The sequence below is a fragment of the Geotrypetes seraphini genome, chromosome 11 (assembly GCF_902459505.1).
Source record: "Geotrypetes seraphini chromosome 11, aGeoSer1.1, whole genome shotgun sequence".
Lineage (NCBI taxonomy): Eukaryota > Metazoa > Chordata > Amphibia > Gymnophiona > Dermophiidae > Geotrypetes > Geotrypetes seraphini.
The window spans coordinates 72,849,436-72,866,743 of NC_047094.1; the positions used below are offsets into that span (position 1 = coordinate 72,849,436).

Sequence of the window (17,308 nt, forward strand, 5' to 3'; positions counted from 1 at the left end):
TTGCTTCATGGCCCTTTCAGGTTTTATTTTTGTGGCCCCAATTTCAAATGTTGGGCCTTGGGATCAATGCAAAGCTGGTCTTAATGCTTCCCATGGTTAGAATCTGGGCCAGTAATACTCGCTCACTCACATACACACACACACACACGCATATGACCAGCTTTTCTGGTACAGAGAATCTTTCCTTCACAGCTATGCCACTGCACCTCAATCCTGCAGCATCCCCCTCAGCGCAACTCTGCCAATACATTCCATTTTCACTAGAAACATAACAGGTGGATAAAGGTCTTTAATAAATTTTTGGTAACACTATAAGAGTAAATGCTCATTAATTAATGATTACTTACAAAGAACAGCAACACCAATAGAAAAAAATATGAACACACAACACAATTCTTCTACATCATCCTTGGCAAGGGGATGGGTGGCACTGCAAGGAAGAACGAGAAGGCAGAAGTGGGGAAGACACATTATTGCAAAACTCAGTGGGTGTATCTGGTTTCCTTCCCTTAGCAATGTTCAGGGGTAAATGGGGAAAAATATAAATATCTTTAGAAAAGAAAAAAAAAAAATATATCACATACTGCTATGGAGTAAGATTTAGATGAACAACAAAACACAGGGTAGACAATACAAACACTCCAGACTACCAAGACAGTCTGGTACACAGAAGATGGAATTTGAATCCAACACTCTGTAGTTTTGTAAAGTCCAGTAAGTCCTTAGTGGAAACCTTGACTGGACTTATCACAACTGTCAAGAGAGTATTTTGGTCGATAATTGTACCTAAATTTCTGATTTTATAGCCTGAGGACAAAACATGGCCACATTGGGATTTAGCCTAACTGCCTTCAAATTCCATTGTCTACTGTGTGGCATACTGTATGATTTTGATGGAAACATGGAGTTCATCTTCTGCCAGGGATAAATATTTCATATGCTATCTTCTTCCCTTTTTATCTATTGAAATGCTTTCTTGTAAGCCTTAGCTCCTGGTAGGTTCAGGATATAAAAGGGATTCATCTGATCTTTGAAGGGCACGGAGTCCCCTATCTCCAAAGCCTCAACTGTACACTCTTTCCATGAAGACATCACAGTTACCAATTCCAGAAGCCATACCAGGCCAGACTAGGTTCTATGCACTTTCCTTAAAGGTAGATAAAACACAGTTTTAATGGAGACATGTAACATAACCGAATGCGTTATCCTTCCTACCTAAACCTGTCCCTTACACTACTACTTCCATCACCAATTGACCATTGGCCACCCTACGCACTAATGGTAATTTTATAAGGAGGATCTAGTTTAAGAAGGCAAACAAACATTTAGAAGGGGCTCTAATTTAAGAAGGCAAACAAACATTTAGTTAAGCACTATTTTATAAAGACACATAAGCACCTACATGTATTTATAACATACAAGTGTTTAAGAAGCAGAAATTGTATCTGCATTGCAGGCAGGAACATTTAAATTTGTGTAATTCAGCATATTTTATAATCAATTCATGTACTGGTGAATTTCACCCATGTTCTGCCCAAATTCCACTCCCTGGACACACCTACTGGCAAAGTATGCACATCATGTCAACATGTGTACTTTAACAATGGCCGGAATTTGATGAGGCCACTTATGCATAAAAATAATTTTATAAAATTACCCCATGTGCCTTTTTTAAAAATTTTATTCCATCAGCATATCTACAATCATTGTGACTACAACTCTACGTGAAAAGAACAGGAAAGTTGTGATGTCATCACTGGTTCAGCACTTAGGCCATAAACTATACAGACAGAAATTCCCTTTGAAAGATATCACAAACCACACAGCATAAATGGCTTCCAAACTCTTCCATCTCACCCCAAAAAACTTTTAACCCTTGTTTCATGGATTTTTGTTTATTGTCTAATATTTTATTGAATTAAAAAAAGGAAAAATACAGTGAAATGGAGCCAGACTCCCATTATGCACTGTAGATGATTACAACAACCTAAAAGTAGCTGGAGTAGAGCTATATAAAAATATCCAACACATGGATCAGCAGAATATGCTGTGGACAATAATTATTCTGGTATAGTAACTGCTTATAGAAAAGGTTGAAATCTTAGAAGGGGATGACTGCAGCTGCCTGTAATGAAAGGAAAATGTCCATGGAGCTGAAAAAATAATGTGATGCTACAAAGTATTCCTCTGGTTAGCAATGCCTTCTTCTCTCTACCCCAACACACTACCCTCATCAAATACAGCCAATATCTAGCAATGCACTAACAGACAGGAGGAGCTCTGCCAGAAACATCAGAAAGCATGCTTCGGGAGTCAAAACAAAACAGGAAAATTAGAGGAAGGTCAGATACTGAAGCCTTAAGGTATCTATTTTAAATGCTGTCCAGAAATTTATTAAAAAAAAAGAAAAAGTTAAAACAAACAGATTACAGTGGATATTCCCCTTTAAATCTTGAATCCTAGGTTATGGTCACCCTTTAAAAAATGTCAGATTCAAGGCCTAGTGAAAAGCTTGTTAATATAATTACACATGCCTTTAGAACTTTAATGTTACATCAGTTCTAAATATTTTTAACCATATCATTTGTTGGATTAAGTGATATGTCTGTCCTGGGATATTTGTCATCCCCACATCTGTAAGCATTTTTATTATCCCATATCCTTATTTTTGTTCTTGTCTGGACTGTGAGGAATGTTCAGAGGTAGGAAACGAGAAGCAAAATCATCACTGACACCATGCGCCCTCAGATTAGTGAAGAGGTTGGCACGTGACCCAGATCATCGGGAACAGGCTTGACTGGTCCTGATTTTAGCTCCAGGGCATCTATGGACTTGTGGTTCCAGCTTCTCTGAGAAAAACAAAAAACTATAAGCTAGTAGATGGCAGTAGGAAATCCAGGACTGGATTATGAAACAAAGAGTCAGAATGGTTACCAACCAATTCCAGGTTTTCAATATAGTCCTACTTTTACACCCACTGCATGCAGATACTTAATACCTTCTTTTCCCAAATCCAAAATTATAAATCAATGTGTGTAGTTGGAGGGGGGAATAGGATCCGAATCACTCTGTCCTGGAAAAAAGGACAACAAAATTGTCTGCAGAGCAATTACTGAGCAGAAGGGAAGATTAGGTTCTTACCTCAATAATTTTCTTTCTAGTAGAAGGGTACAGTAGGCTTGATAGTGGGTTTCTTCCCTTCACCTACAAGGTTTGCAGAAGGCATCATCTACATTTTTCAACTCCACCTCCTTTTATCACTGGGTAGAGCCTCAGTTCATACCAAAGCAATTGATAACCCCTAACAGATAGAACAAAGAGGGTACGGGGAACTCCCCGACAATTCTTTTCTGCTCTGCAACAATACAATTAAACCAAAGGATACACAGCATAAGCACACCACCTATAGTACCCGAGTGCAAACAGCACTAACATTTCTGCAGCTCCTATAGCTTCTCCTAAAAGTTTTGCTATACTGCTAATGGATAACTCTTCTTACTTGTTTAACAGAAGTACATTAAATATCTTTATTCTCTCTTGGTCATTCACAAACAAGCATCTAGGGATACCCATATGTGTCTGAGGAAGAAAGCAGGCTAACTTAACATCAGAGGATGGGCCGTCAAGCCTACTGTACCCTTATACTGGAAAGATTAGAGGTAAGAACCTAATCTTTCCTTCTATTGCACAGAGTACAGTAGGCTTGACAAGTGGGATGTACCAAAGTAGTCCCCTGAGTCTAAGGTGGGGCAGACGAGCCTGCTGCAAGTACCAAGGACCCAAAAGCGGTGTCCATTTGTGCTGCCACATCCACTCTGTAAAACTTTTATAAAAGTATGGAAAGTGGACCGTGTAGCTGATCTACAAATTTCATCATCACACCTCTGATGGAATGCACTTTCAAAGAAATTGGCACCTGTTTACCACAGCCAATGTACACAGACAGTATAGCATGCAAATCCATCTGAAGATGGATGCCTTAGAGCAGATATGGGCAACTCCGGTCCTCAAGGGCCGGAATTCAATTGTGTTTTCAGGATTTCCCCAATGAATATGCATGAGATCTATTTGCATGCACTGCTTTCAATGCATATTCATTGGGGAAATCCTGAAATCCCAGCCCTTGAGGACCAGAGTTGCCCATTTCTGCCTTAGAGACAGGCTATCCCGATTTGCTAAAGTTGGTTAACAGAAAAAGATGGTCAGAAATATGAAATTTGCTTATCACCTCGAGATAAGAGAAAGGCTTTACTCACGTCCAGTAACGCCAATACTTTGTGATTTACATGGAAGACCAAGACCACTTTGGGTGGGAAGGCTCAGTGTGTAGAGACACGCCCGCCTCCATAAATCTGCGAAAGGACTCCCTGCATGATAGAACCTGGAGCTTTGAAACCCTTTCTCACTGAGGCGATAGTCATCAGGAAAACTGTCTTGATTGTAAGATCCATCAGTGATGCATTCTTTAGGGTTCATATGGAGCCTTATAAAGGGCCTGCAAAACAATAAAATTCCACATAGGGAATGGTTGTCACATGGGATGATATACTCCCTTCAGGAATCTAAAGCACGGGGAGCTGGCTACATGTACCTTGATAGAGTCAACCGCTAGGCCCTTTTCAAGACAGTCCTGAAGGAACTACAGGATTACGGATATAGAAAGCGGTGTTCAGCTCTACCTTCTAATCATCACACCAGTTGCTTGCTTCTTGGATTGTAGATGGGTAGATAAGACTACTTCAGAGTATTTTTCTGTTCTAAGGTTGTGCACTCAAGAGCCCAGCTGTAAGACCAAAGCATTCCGGATGCTCCAGCGCAATTGGGCCCTGTAACAGAAGTGTTGGCAATAAGGGCAGCCTGAGGCATCTGTCTTGTCACAGCCCTACTAAATCCACATACCATGGACGACTCAGCTAATCTGGCACCACTAGAATCACCAACTCCAAGATGGGTGGCTGTTCTTCGAAAACTCAGGGGAGCGGGTATTTGGAATGGGCAGACTTGGTGGGCTATAGCCCTTTTCTGCCGTCATTTTCTAAGTTTCTATTGGCCACAGAGGAAACACGTACAATAGCTCTTCTGTTGGCCAAGACTGGACTAGGACATCTACGCCGGCGCTTCCTGACTCAAATTGCTGGCTGAAGTTCCAAGGTACTTTCCTATTGTCTGCTGATGCCATCAGGTCAATTGCTGGCCTTCCCCGGTGCTTCACAATTTTGTTGAAAGCATTCTAGGACAGCGACCACTCCCCTAGATCCAGGGTCTGGTAACAGAAAAAGTTGGCTTGAATACTGTCCATTCCCGCTACATGTACCACTAATATGGCTTCTAGGTGGGCTTTCGCCCAACGAAACAATTAAGACTCCAATTTTAACTAAGCATTCCTGGTTCCTCGTTGTCTGTCAACATATGCCACTGCCATGACACTGTCTGAGAAAACCCTGACCACTTTGCCTTCCATATACTTTCAAAGGCCTTCAATGCTAGACGAATGGCTCTCAGTTCCAATCTATTGATGGACCAGTTCCTCTGAGAGGGTAACCAGTGGCACTGAACTGAATCTTGGACAGCGTCTCCACCCGGAGCCACCAGCGCAGACTTTGGTGCACTTCAACCATCCTGGGCAACTACCTCTGGAGCATATGCATTTGTGGAGACCAGCGAAATAATAGCACACTCTCGAGGATGTAAGTGATCTTTTTCTCAAGGTACCATGTCTATGGTCACTACCATGGACCCCAGCAATTGCCAAGCCTTAGGAGCCAGCATTGCCAGGATTTCCAAAATCTGGCATCTTAGCTTCAGTTTGTGCGTTTCTGGAAAGAAAACACGGCCTTCTGCCATGCTGAAGAGAATCCTCAGATACTCCAGGGATTGGACCGGGTCCAGATGACTCTTCTGGAATTTGATAATTCCATCACAGATCCTGTAGGAGCTGTATAGCTTGTGCCACTGTCTGGCAACCTTCGGCTTTGGATGGGCTCTGATCAGCCAATCGTCCAAGTATGGATGAACCTGAATCCCTGCTTTACACGGGTGTGCTGCAGCTACCACCATCACCTTTGTAAAGGTGTGAGGCACCATTGCCAACCCAAACGGGAGTGACAAATATTGGAAATGCCTTTTCAGTATGGAGCCTGAGAAATCTTCTGTGTTCCAGAAAAATGAGATAAGTAAACCTCTGTCAAATCCATTGAGGCTAGGAATTCTCCCCTGGTGCCACTGAGACTAAGACTGAATGCACGGTCTCCATTTGGAATTTGGACACCTTTAGTGCCGCAATGACACACTTCAGATCCAGGATGGGTCTCTGATCGTTTTAGTCTTTCTTGGTCAAACCTGCTCAATATGTTTGGGAGTGACATTGCTGAAGGGTTAGAAGGGAAAGTTTGCCTTTTTGCGGATGATACCACGATTTGTAACAGAGTAGACACCGAAGAGAGAGTGGAAAATATGAAAAAGGATCTGCAAAAGTTATAGGAATGGTATGTCTGGCAACTAAAATTCAATGCAAAGAAACGCAGAGTAATGTATTTGGGGATTAATAATTGGAAGGAACCATATATGTTGGGAGGTAAGAGGCTGATAAGCACGGATGGAGAGTGGGACCTTGGGGTGATAGTGTCCAAAGATCTAAAGGCGAAAAAACAGTGTAACAAGGCGGTGGCTGCTGCCGGAAGGATGCTGAGCTGTGTAAAGAGAGGCCTAGTCAGTAGAAGGTGTTGATGCTCCTGTACAGGTCATTGGTGAGGCCCCACTTGGAGTATTGTGTTCAGTTTTGGAGACCGTATCTGGCGAAGGACGTAAGAAGATTTGAAGCGGTTCAGAGGAAGGCAATGAAAATGATAGGTTTGCGCCAGAAAACGTATGAGGAGAAACTGGAAGCCCTGAATATGTATAACCTAGAGGAAAGGAGGGACAGGGGAGATATGATTCAGACATTCAAGTACTTGAAAGGTATTAATGTAATGGTAAAACCAGAGGGCATAATTTGAGGCTGAGGGGTGGAGACTCAAGAGCAATGTAAGGAAATTCTTCTTTACAGAGAGGGTGGTGGATGCCTGGAATGTGCTCCCGAGAGAGGTGGTGGAGAGGAAAACGGTGACAAGAGTTCAAAAAAGTGTGGGATGAACACAGAGGATCTAGAATCAGAAAATAATAGTAAATATTGAAGTAAGGCCAGTACTGGGCAGACTTGCATGGTAGGTGTTTGTATATGGCCTTTTGGTTGAGGATGGGCTGGGGAGGGCTTCAATGACTGGGAGGATGTAGATGGACTGGTTTGAGATTTGATGGAGACTCTGGCAGTTGGAACCCAAGCACAGTACTGGGTAGAGCTTTGGATTCTTGCCAAGAAATAGCTAAGGAGAAAAAATTTAAATTGAATCAGGTTGGGCAGACTGGATGGACCATTCGGGTCCATATCTACCGTCATCTACCATGTTACTTTGGTCAAAGTATATCGAATATCTGCCCAAACCTGATTCTGTACCCAGAACTGACTCCATGGCTTGGATCTCTAGTACTATGACTTTGACTGCTTTCTTCGGTCTTCCTGCTGGAGAATCTACAAAAAATTCCCACAGATGGCAAACAAATTTAAGCTTGTAGCCCTGTTGAATGATATCCAGCACCCATTTATCTGCACAGATCTTTGCCCAGGCCTCCTTGTACTCCAAGAGCCTTCCTCCTTTTTGGGGAAGCTCAAACTCTGGCCTGGCGTTATTGGAACTTCTTGGTACTAGTTGCTAAGCGAGGGGTGGATGCCTGAGGTCGTCTGGATCCCCCAAACCTCTGTCTAGATCTTTGATGAGCTTGTTGCTGCATGGCAAAACCACCTGTAGCCACGAAAGGAACCACGATTTGACCCCCCCTGGGGCATGTGGTCTACTGTCTGGCAATGACAGAGGATGACAATCTGCTTTCCTGGTCATAAGATTGTTCAACCCCTTGGCAAGAAGCATTTGTCCTTTAAAAAAAGCTACAGAATTTCCCACTCATTGTCTGATTCAGAGCATTTTTCAGGCAGAGATAGAATAAGCAGACACCTTGCTCATGACCCTAAAACATCATATAGGGCTTCTGCTACATAATCCACCCCCAACAGTAATACCTGTGTGTGCTTTCCTCCGCAGACGGAGTCCGGTGCTGCATCTTATGGCAGGCGTGCACCATGAAGGAAGCCACAGCTGCCACTTTCAGACCCAGAGCTAAAGCCTCAAAGTGTCTTTTGAGGACCACCAAGTCCACCTTGCAATCCTATGCATCCTTTAGTATAATTCCTCCCTCACTAGAGACCAAAGTACGCTTAGTTACCTGTGCTACTAACAAATTCACCTTAGGTAGGGTAAAAAGCTGCTGGAAATCAGGAGCCACCAGGTACAATTTTGTCATAGCCTTGGCAACCCTCAGAGGGCCCTCTAGTGCCTCCCAGTTCTCCATCAGCATCATGGTTACCTCTGGATGTGAAGGAAAAAATGTGGACTGGGTCTTAGAACAGCTCATAAGTGAAATTTAATTCCCGCAAAGATACTGTAATGACTTCGATCTAATCTGCTGGTCTGAAAAATCTTCATACTATCTGGTCCTCTCCCTGGTCTAGCTTTGCCACAAACTCTTAGCTGTTATCACCCACCTGACACCCTGAATCTACTATAAGGAGGGAGTAAAGCAACTGATTCTGATCCCTAGTCATCCCAGTCCTTTTCTGACTAGACCTCCAGTTCTTGTGGTAAAGCTTTCCGCTGGAGAACTGCGCTCTACAAAGGTAACCCCCCTGCACCACCGCCAGGGACACTCCAGAAGGTTTACACTTCACATAAGCTTCAACATCAAACTTACAAAATCAGAGTCAAATCTCTGCAGGGGAACATTTTTTGTGCCCTCATGGGTTCAGAGGCATCTCTGTATTACAATTTTGCTGTCACAGAGTTGCCATTTGAGGGCTTTAGGGAGGATATGGGCCTCCAAAAATAAGCTCCCTGCGACTCTAAGACCCTAGAGCAGGGGTGTCAAATGTTGGTCCTCGAGGGCCGCAATCCAGTCGGGTTTTCAGGATTTCCCCAATGAATATGCATAAGATCTATTAGCATACAATGAAAGCAGTGCATGCAAATATATCTCATGCTTATTCATTGGGGAAATCCTGAAAACCCCACTGGATTGCGGCCCTCACATGCCTTGTGGCACGGGGATGCTCCTCAGCCAGCTATTCAATCCAAAAACGGCATGATACAAGCTTAGAAAGGCCTGGGGAGCCCATATAAATTGTCATCAAAAATGAGGTGTTCTGATATAGATAGGAGGCTTTTCAAATAAAATTGGGAAATCCAAGATGGCCACTGTGGCAGAATTTTGGCCAGAAAATGACCTGGGAGAGCTATATCAAACTTCCAAAAATTAAGGGACTTTTGGAGGAGGGAGACCCTATAGAAAGCCCCAGAGACACTCAAAAGTCCAGTTCGTGAACCACCCTGAAGTCTCCCACAGAGACTGTACTCACAGAACTGCTTAGTGTTGTGCCTGCATCAACTCACACTGCAGCTGGACAATGGAGAAGATTTCTGCCTCAGACAAGCCTCTAGAATTCTTCAGCGTCTTGTCTCTTCAGACTGCCTTCAAGACAGGCTCTAACAGCCTGAAACCCTTGACCCCACTAGCTCCTCACACATCTTTGGTGGGGGGGGGTGCAGCCAGCACCCACTACAGTCCTTTGGACTAATATGGAGCCACTCAGCCTGCACTCAAGCAGCTGAAAAATCAGGGGTAAGCCGAGCTCCCAGGGGAAAAGGCCCTAAGCTATCTAAGAATTAGTGCAGGATGACTAGATAGGTACCCTGTGAAAGGGTTGCTCCCCCCCTCTTCAGCACTATGATCCAAAGACTGTATTTTCTCTCAGGCAGAGCTGTCCCAGAAATCCTGGGAACCTCTGTAACACCAAGAAGCCTCAAAGTCTGATAAAACCCCCAAAATAATAAATCAGATGCAGTGCAGATGAAAAGACACCTTCTCTTCTCGATTCCAGAAGGAAAAACTGAGGTACTGCCCAGTGATACAAGAAGGTGGAATTGAAAACTGTAGATCAGGGGTGTCCAATGTCGGTCCTCGAGGGCCGCAATCCAGTCGGGTTTTCAGGTTTTCCCCAATGAATATACATGAGATCTATGTGCATGCACTGCTTTCAATGCATATTCATTGGGGAAATCCTGAAAACCCGACTGGATTGCGGCCCTCGAGGACCGACATTGGACACCCCTGCTGTAGATGATGCCTTCTGCAAACCTTGCAGGTGAAGGGAAGAAACCCACTTGTCAAGCTTACTGTGTACTCTTTGCACTAGAAATGTTTAAAAAAATAAATAAAAGAGCACAAGTTCTGGTTGTTTTTCCAATTAAAAAGTTGTTTAAAAGAGCAAAAGAGTGCCCCATAACAAAATGCTAAGAACAGAGTATTCCTGACCAGCTCGGATGCTCAGTGGTAGAGCTTTGTACTACAGTGCAGGAGATCTCAGTTCAATTCACTGGTCTCCAAGGTCCGCAGGCTCTGGTGATAATATACAGATAATACAATATCTGACAGGAGAAGTAGGCTTGGCCATAGCTCAACAGTAACTGTTTTGCTAGATCTCCCAATTGTTGAAAATATTATTTTACTTTGAATTTTTATTGGTTTTAAATCTGCATTCAATTGCATAATGTGAGGGGGTCATAGTTGTTTAAAATGTTTAGTATTCAGTCATGGGGGTCTTTGCTATATTCTAGTTTCAAAAGAGGAAAAAAATGAGCTGAACAAGATATATTTTGTGGCCATCTCTGCTTTGGGCTGAAACATTCCCATCTCCAAGAACATTTAAAAAAAAAATAGAAAAACCAAATCTGAAATTTTTAAAAGCCTTATACCCTAGTAACACATTTCAGACCCTTAAAAAGGTCTTTCAATAATCTATATAAAATAAATACAACTTTTCTACTTACACTTCAGTTATTCTAGTAAAAAATAAGAAATACATAGTAAAAAATTAAAATTCCTAGGTCATAGCTTTACACATTACTTGTACAAGGCTGTCTGCCACCCAAATCAAATATGGCCATTGAGTGCTTCATGATAAGGGTAAGGCTACTGTTGAATAAGTCATTCTGCTGTATTTAGCTCTTGTCTAAATAGCTGCTGTGTTGAATAAGTTTAAGACATGTTTATAGCAGAATATACAGATCTCTCATTTAAAAGGAGCTTTTCTTGGATTTTCCACCCATAAAGAGAACACAAAGGGGCTGATTTTCAAACTGCGGGAGACAGCCCAGCTACTTCCTGTGGTTGAAAGCAAACCCAGAAATTCAATGTCAAGGCCATATCCAATGACTGTCATTGGATTTCCAGTCTATTTTTAGCTGCATTTGATGTAGCCAGCCAAGTCGATATTCACTGGCTGACCAGCTAAGTCATAGCAGCCAAAGATAGACCTACTATTTGGGTGGGTCATTCTGGCTGCTCAACTTTGACTGGTCAATGAATACTGGTGTTGACCAGCTATTTTGTGAGAAATAGCCAGTGACTGGGTTGGCCCCCGACAGAGATATTCAGCGGGAGATAGCTGGCTATCTCCCACTGAATATTAGCAGTTAGTCAGCTTAGCACTATTTAGTTGGCGAGGAGCCATTCCTGGCTTGCTAAACAGAACTGAATATTGGGCAGAAAGGATCTAACCTCCTCACTTGTCTTGATTAATAAGGACTCTCATTAGGCACAAACTGAGGTATATACATAGCTTCCTTGGCCTGTTACTCTGGCATAGCAACTAGTAGGATCACAGAAACAGACTCTAGAAGGGCCAGGGGGTATTTATCTGCCAACTCCCAGCACTGAAGGTCTTCTATGACTGACCTGTGCTCTCTTCAATATTGTTTTAGCCCTCATCACCTCTGCTAAAAGGCTGTTTCATTTCTCCACAGAAATGAAAATGAATGCATGGATTTCCTTGTTTTTCATGAGTTAGCCCTCCTCCAGCCTCATATGATCCCTTGCTCTGGAACTTTCCTTTTCTTTGAAAGATTCTTACATCTTGTGCATTTATTTTACCCTAGAAGCATCTAAATATTTCTACTCTCTGCTAACCTCTGAATTTCCTGAACTCTGTACACAAACCCTCTTGGAATGTAGCCTCCACAACTGAAAGCTACATTCCTGATAAGGCATTACCTATCTAAAATTTTGTTAAACCCCTTCCTATGCACATCCTAATGTTCTTTTGGATTTTCTCAATACTGTTTTACTGCACAGGTAAAAGTATTCAATAAACTTATTAGATAACTTATAAGATATCTCTCTCTTATTGTGTGGTCACTGTACCTTCCATCCCCACCCATGTATTGTGCCACCGAGTCTTTTCACATCAGAAGCACTATTTGTACTTTTGTGGCATCAAACTAGTTCATAGCCACACCCCTGCTTTAAACAGTCTTAGAAAGCACTCGGCAAACAGCACTGCACAAATGAAACTTGGCCGAACTGTGGTTACTTCATTACTCTGTAACCATCCTGTGTTGAAGACCAGTCCCATGCTTTTGGTTAAAAAAAAAAAAGAATAAAACCCAAACACTTTTCTGCTACATCTTGCCAGAAATTCATCCCTATCTATGGGGCTTCTTGCCCTGTCCCTTCTCCCCACCCATGTAGTTCAAAATGGCCCACAAGGCTTCAAAGAGCTGGGCCACCACTTCAGTGTAAATGACCAGCTTTAAATACCAGTAACAGTGTTGGAATGAAGGTGGCTAATTGTGAATATCCCTCTGGCTCAGCATGGACTATCTGCTTGGCCAGTGTATTTACCATAGATTTCTGAACTGTGTCTTGTGATGGTGGAAGGGATAACAAACTAGTCTATTTCTCATGCTGCAGATACCGATTACTCTGGTGTCCTGTAAGCAGATCAGTATCTGTAGTGATGTCAGTGGATGACAGCTGTGAAGCCTCCTCAGAACTTGGGAATGACCCACTGGAGGAATGCCCCTTCTGATGTTCCTGCAGTTGAGGGAGCTGCTCAAAGACTTCCCCACACTCATGGCACAAGTAAGGACCTGCCTCTTTATGCTGAGTTCGCACATGGGTATCTAGCAGAGCTTGTTGGGGGAAACCCTTCCCACAATTTAGACATTCATAGGGCTTCTTTGAGTGGACTCGCTGATGAACAGTGAGGTGAGACTTGCGCATGAACCTCTTAGAGCACTCACTACATCCATAGGTCCTTTTGCCATGAGGAGGTCTCTGGTGTGACTGGTGGTCTGGATGACTGGAAAGGTTGGTCTTTACCTTCATATATTTCCATGGCCCTTTGTTTTCTTGAGTGTACTGCAGCTGGTTGAAACCTTTATCACACCTGCTATTTTCCCTACTGGAAATATTTCTATCAAGATTCTTATCAGGTACTCCCTTACTGGTTTTTCGTTTATTTGTACGCCGACGAGTACCCTTGACAGCCTTCATGCGGCTTGCATTGCCTTGAGTGGAGTGGCTCTTCATGTGGTAAATAAGGTTAGATTTCTGTCTAAAGGTCTTTAAGCACTGGCTGCACTCATAGGGCATCTCACCTGTGTGGGTCCTCAGATGCACCATCAAGCTGGTACGCTGGCTGAACTGCTTATCACACTGTTGGCACTCATAGGCTTGGTTACCAGTGTGAACCCGCTGGTGGACCAGTAGGTTAGACTGGTGGCTGAATCTCTTGAAGCACTGATCACATTTGAAAGGCCTCTTTCCTGAAGGAACCAACTCTTTGCTCTTTTCCTTAACACTTTCACGTTTGAGGGTGGGTATTCCTCTTGCGCCTGCTTGTTTGTGGCGTTTAGATTTAGGCTGCTGACTAGAGTCACAATCTTCCTTCTCTTTTGGCTCTTTCTTTATCTTGCAACTCTGAGCTGAAGATCTCTCTTGCTTTGTTTTGGATTTCTCTGCATCTGCCAGGCTTGTGACATCTGATTCTGTCTTAAGGCTGATATTTTCTGTGTTCACTATGTAGTTCCATGCACCCTGGGTAGCATGGCTCTTCATGTGGTAGATAAGGTTGGACTGCTGTCTGAAACTCCGTCCACACTGGCTACACACATAGGGCATCTCTCCTGTATGGGTCCTCAGGTGCACCATTAGGCTAGTGCGCTGGCTGAACTGCTTTTCACATTCATGGCATCTGTATGTCTTCTCTCCAGTGTGGACTCGCTGATGAACCAGTAGGTTGGACTCATGGCTGAACCTCTTAAAGCACTGGTTGCATTTGAACAATCTTGTCCCTGGTGCTGCCAATGGTGAATTAGAACCGAGATCCTCTTCAGACTTGATATCCTTCCTAGGTCTGCCTCTTGCAGGGTTTTTCTGATATACCATCAAGTGTAACTGTGGGCCAAGGCCCTTCCCATTCTTGCTATTCTCTCCTTGGAGCATTGTTTTTTCACTCCCGTCCACAGGGTTCTGGGGCTTGACTTCAGAGTTACTTACACTTAGAAAGCCACCAGAAGACTGTTCACAAACATTATTACGCAACTGCTGATCAAGGACTTTGGTGTCCTTTTTGCTGCTTGCTGTGCCTGGAGGCCTGTGACTCTTTAAGTGATGGATGAGACTGGACTGCTGCCGGAAATTTTGGTTGCAATGAAAGCACTGGTAGGGCATCTCCCCACTATGAATGCGCTGGCGCACAACCAGGTTTGACTTGAGGTTGAATTTTTTGGGGCACTTTTTGCAGCGGAAGGGCTTTTTCACTGCTAAAGACGTTTGAAGCATCAGGATGTCAGATGGTGCAGTTACTTTTGACCTTGTACTTCTTTGGGGTCTGTTCCTCTTGTATGGCCACTGGGGAATCACCCAATCCAGTTGTTGACAGAGGCTGTCATATTTGCCACCCTTGTGGGGCCTCCCTGATAAATAAGTCATTTTAGAACCTACATCTAAGGAGCCATCATGTGGCTCCATTTTGACACTTCGCTGATCATTCTTTAGAGTTCCTTGATGACCATTACCTTCCCTGTACCTTTTGTAGTCTGGTGGGTACTGCTCCACGTGACTTCTCATGTGATGGGTAAGGTTGGACTGCTGCTGGAAGTACCTTCCATAACGACCATACTGGTAGGGCGTCTCACCTGTGTGTCCCCGAATGTGCCCCATCAAGCTGGTGTGCTGGCTAAACTGCTTCCCATTTTCATAATACTGGTATTTGTTCTCATTAATATGTATCTGCTGATGCACGATCAAGCTGGACTCATAAGTGAAACTTCTATAGCATATATTGCATTTAAAGAGGCTCCTACCCATTGGAGTAGTTTCCTGAAGCAAAGTAGCATTTATGTTGTTGCCTCTTGCACAAGTCTGTTGACGCTCCATCTGGTCCGTTGACTGCCCAGGGCTCCTTCTGTACTCATTGTGCAATTCACTCTTTATTGCCAAAGGTAAATTGGTAGGAATACGGGCTTGCTTCTCAAATGGTCTGATGTTCACATGACCCCTAGTAGCTGGCTGAGGAATCTTAACATTCATTTGCTGGCTTGAGATTTTAATTTGATCCTTGGAACTCAACACAGCCTGCGATGAATGACTTTTCATGTGATAGATAAGATTGGATTGCTGCCGGAAACGTTTCCCACATTTGGTACATTGGTAGGGCATCTCGCCTGTGTGAGTGCGGATGTGCACCATGAGGCTGGTGCGCCGACTGAACTCCTTTCCACAATCATGGCACCGATAGGCTTTGTCCCCTCTATGAATACGCTGATGTACGATGAGATTGGATTCATGTGTGAACCTCTTGAAACATTCATTGCACTTGTATGGTCTTTTAGTTGAAAGTGCTTCTTGGTGCTGGGACATGGCAGTATCTGGAGGGCTCTCTGGCATGGATTCCAATTTCACTGGCATGGATTCCAATTTCACTGGCAGTGACTGATCTCTCATTTCATCAAGCAGTGTGTGATCAAACTGCTGAGTGGAGCTAGTCCTACATATACTATTCTCCATAAAATGAACCTCAGCTCCCAAATTCAATTCTGAAGGTCCATTTACATGGTCTTGAGGTAATATTGTGGCTTTGGTGTCTTCACAATTCTGCTGGGCTGTGTCTGCTGGATATCCTTCTATCCATTCAATATAAGTCATGATATCCTGTTCAATGTGGCTTTTCCAGTGATGGGTGAGGTTGGATTTTTGACGGAAGCTTTTATCACACTTGGTGCACTTGTAGGGCATCTCTCCTGTGTGGGTTCTTGCATGTATTGTGAGGCTGGCATGCTGATTGAACATCTTTCCACATACATGGCATGAGAAAGGCTTCTCCCCAGTGTGGATCCGCAGATGAGCCACAAGAGAGGACTGACTGTCAAAGTTCTTTTCACATACAATGCAATGGTACAGCCTCTCCCCTTCTTTCTCTTCTTGGCACTCAGCCAAAGCCACCTCATGATCAATGCATTCAAAAGATTCTTCCTGGGCATGGGACCTTTGGTGGTGCAAAAGTTCATCCAAATCATGATAGACATTGGTGCAGAATGGGCACTGTAGGACGCCCCAAGTCCCTTCCATGGACTTGCACCGAGTCTCAGCCATGTTCTTCAGTCCTTGCCCATTCTGTGAACTTCCAGCTTTCACCTGTACCACAGGGGTAGATGATCCATGAACAGGAAAGTAAGGCCAGGAACTACGATAGAGAGCAGAATGAATAGCAACTCTTCTGTCTCTGCTGGCCAGCGTTTTGCCTTTATTACTATTCAAGTCCATGCTGTTTTGACTCTGCACCTTCCAGGCTGATCTTGTAGTGATTCCAACTTTGTTGATATCCCCCCCGATTCTCCTTGGACACTGCTGTGGTTTCCCCTGGCCAGACACATTCAGTGCTGCAGGACTGAAGACCCGGGTGCTTTGCCGCAGAACCGACAAAGGGTTTCTCAATTTGCCAATAGTTTGCTTCTCAGATCGTTGCATCTCTCGCTGACTACGGATTCTCTGTCCAACATCAGCTACAACCCCTTCACACTGCTCTCCAAGATGCCTCATGATACTGGAGGAGTCCTTGATGTGCTGAACTGTAGGGGAAGGCTTGGTGTTCTTTGTGGGCTCTTCTTCATCAGAGCTGTCTAGGACTATCACATCTTCTGGTATTTGTCCCAGATGCTTTTCTAAAATGGAAAAACAAAATCAAGTTCTTAAAACCCTTTTCAGGTACAGAAGTAGAAAAACAATTCTGTCACTAAAAATTGCTGTATTATATTTTCCCCCCAAAAACACACATCTAGTCTGGCCATTGCAGTGATGAATCAGAGTTCCTTCTGGAACT

The 17,308-nt window shown here is 43.6% G+C and overlaps 1 protein-coding gene across 7 annotated transcripts in view; it reads right to left on the bottom strand.

The window, feature by feature from the left end:
* Nucleotides 1–271: 271 nt before the first annotated feature.
* Nucleotides 272–17,308, bottom strand: part of LOC117369164 (zinc finger protein 569-like) — a 64,801-nt gene continuing 47,764 nt past the window's right edge. For 3 of the 7 annotated variants that reach the window (XM_033963266.1, XM_033963267.1, XM_033963265.1), the window contains 2 exons: nucleotides 12,899–17,150; nucleotides 272–2,849 (listed from right to left, as the gene is read on the bottom strand). In XM_033963266.1, the coding sequence (XP_033819157.1) occupies nucleotides 2,825–2,849; nucleotides 12,899–17,150 (4,277 nt within the window). In that variant the 3' untranslated portion in view covers nucleotides 272–2,824. Of the gene's footprint in view, nucleotides 2,850–12,825; nucleotides 17,151–17,308 lie in introns of all 7 variants that reach the window. The other 4 variants (XR_004541091.1, XR_004541090.1, XM_033963269.1 and 1 more) reach the window with 4 other exon arrangements.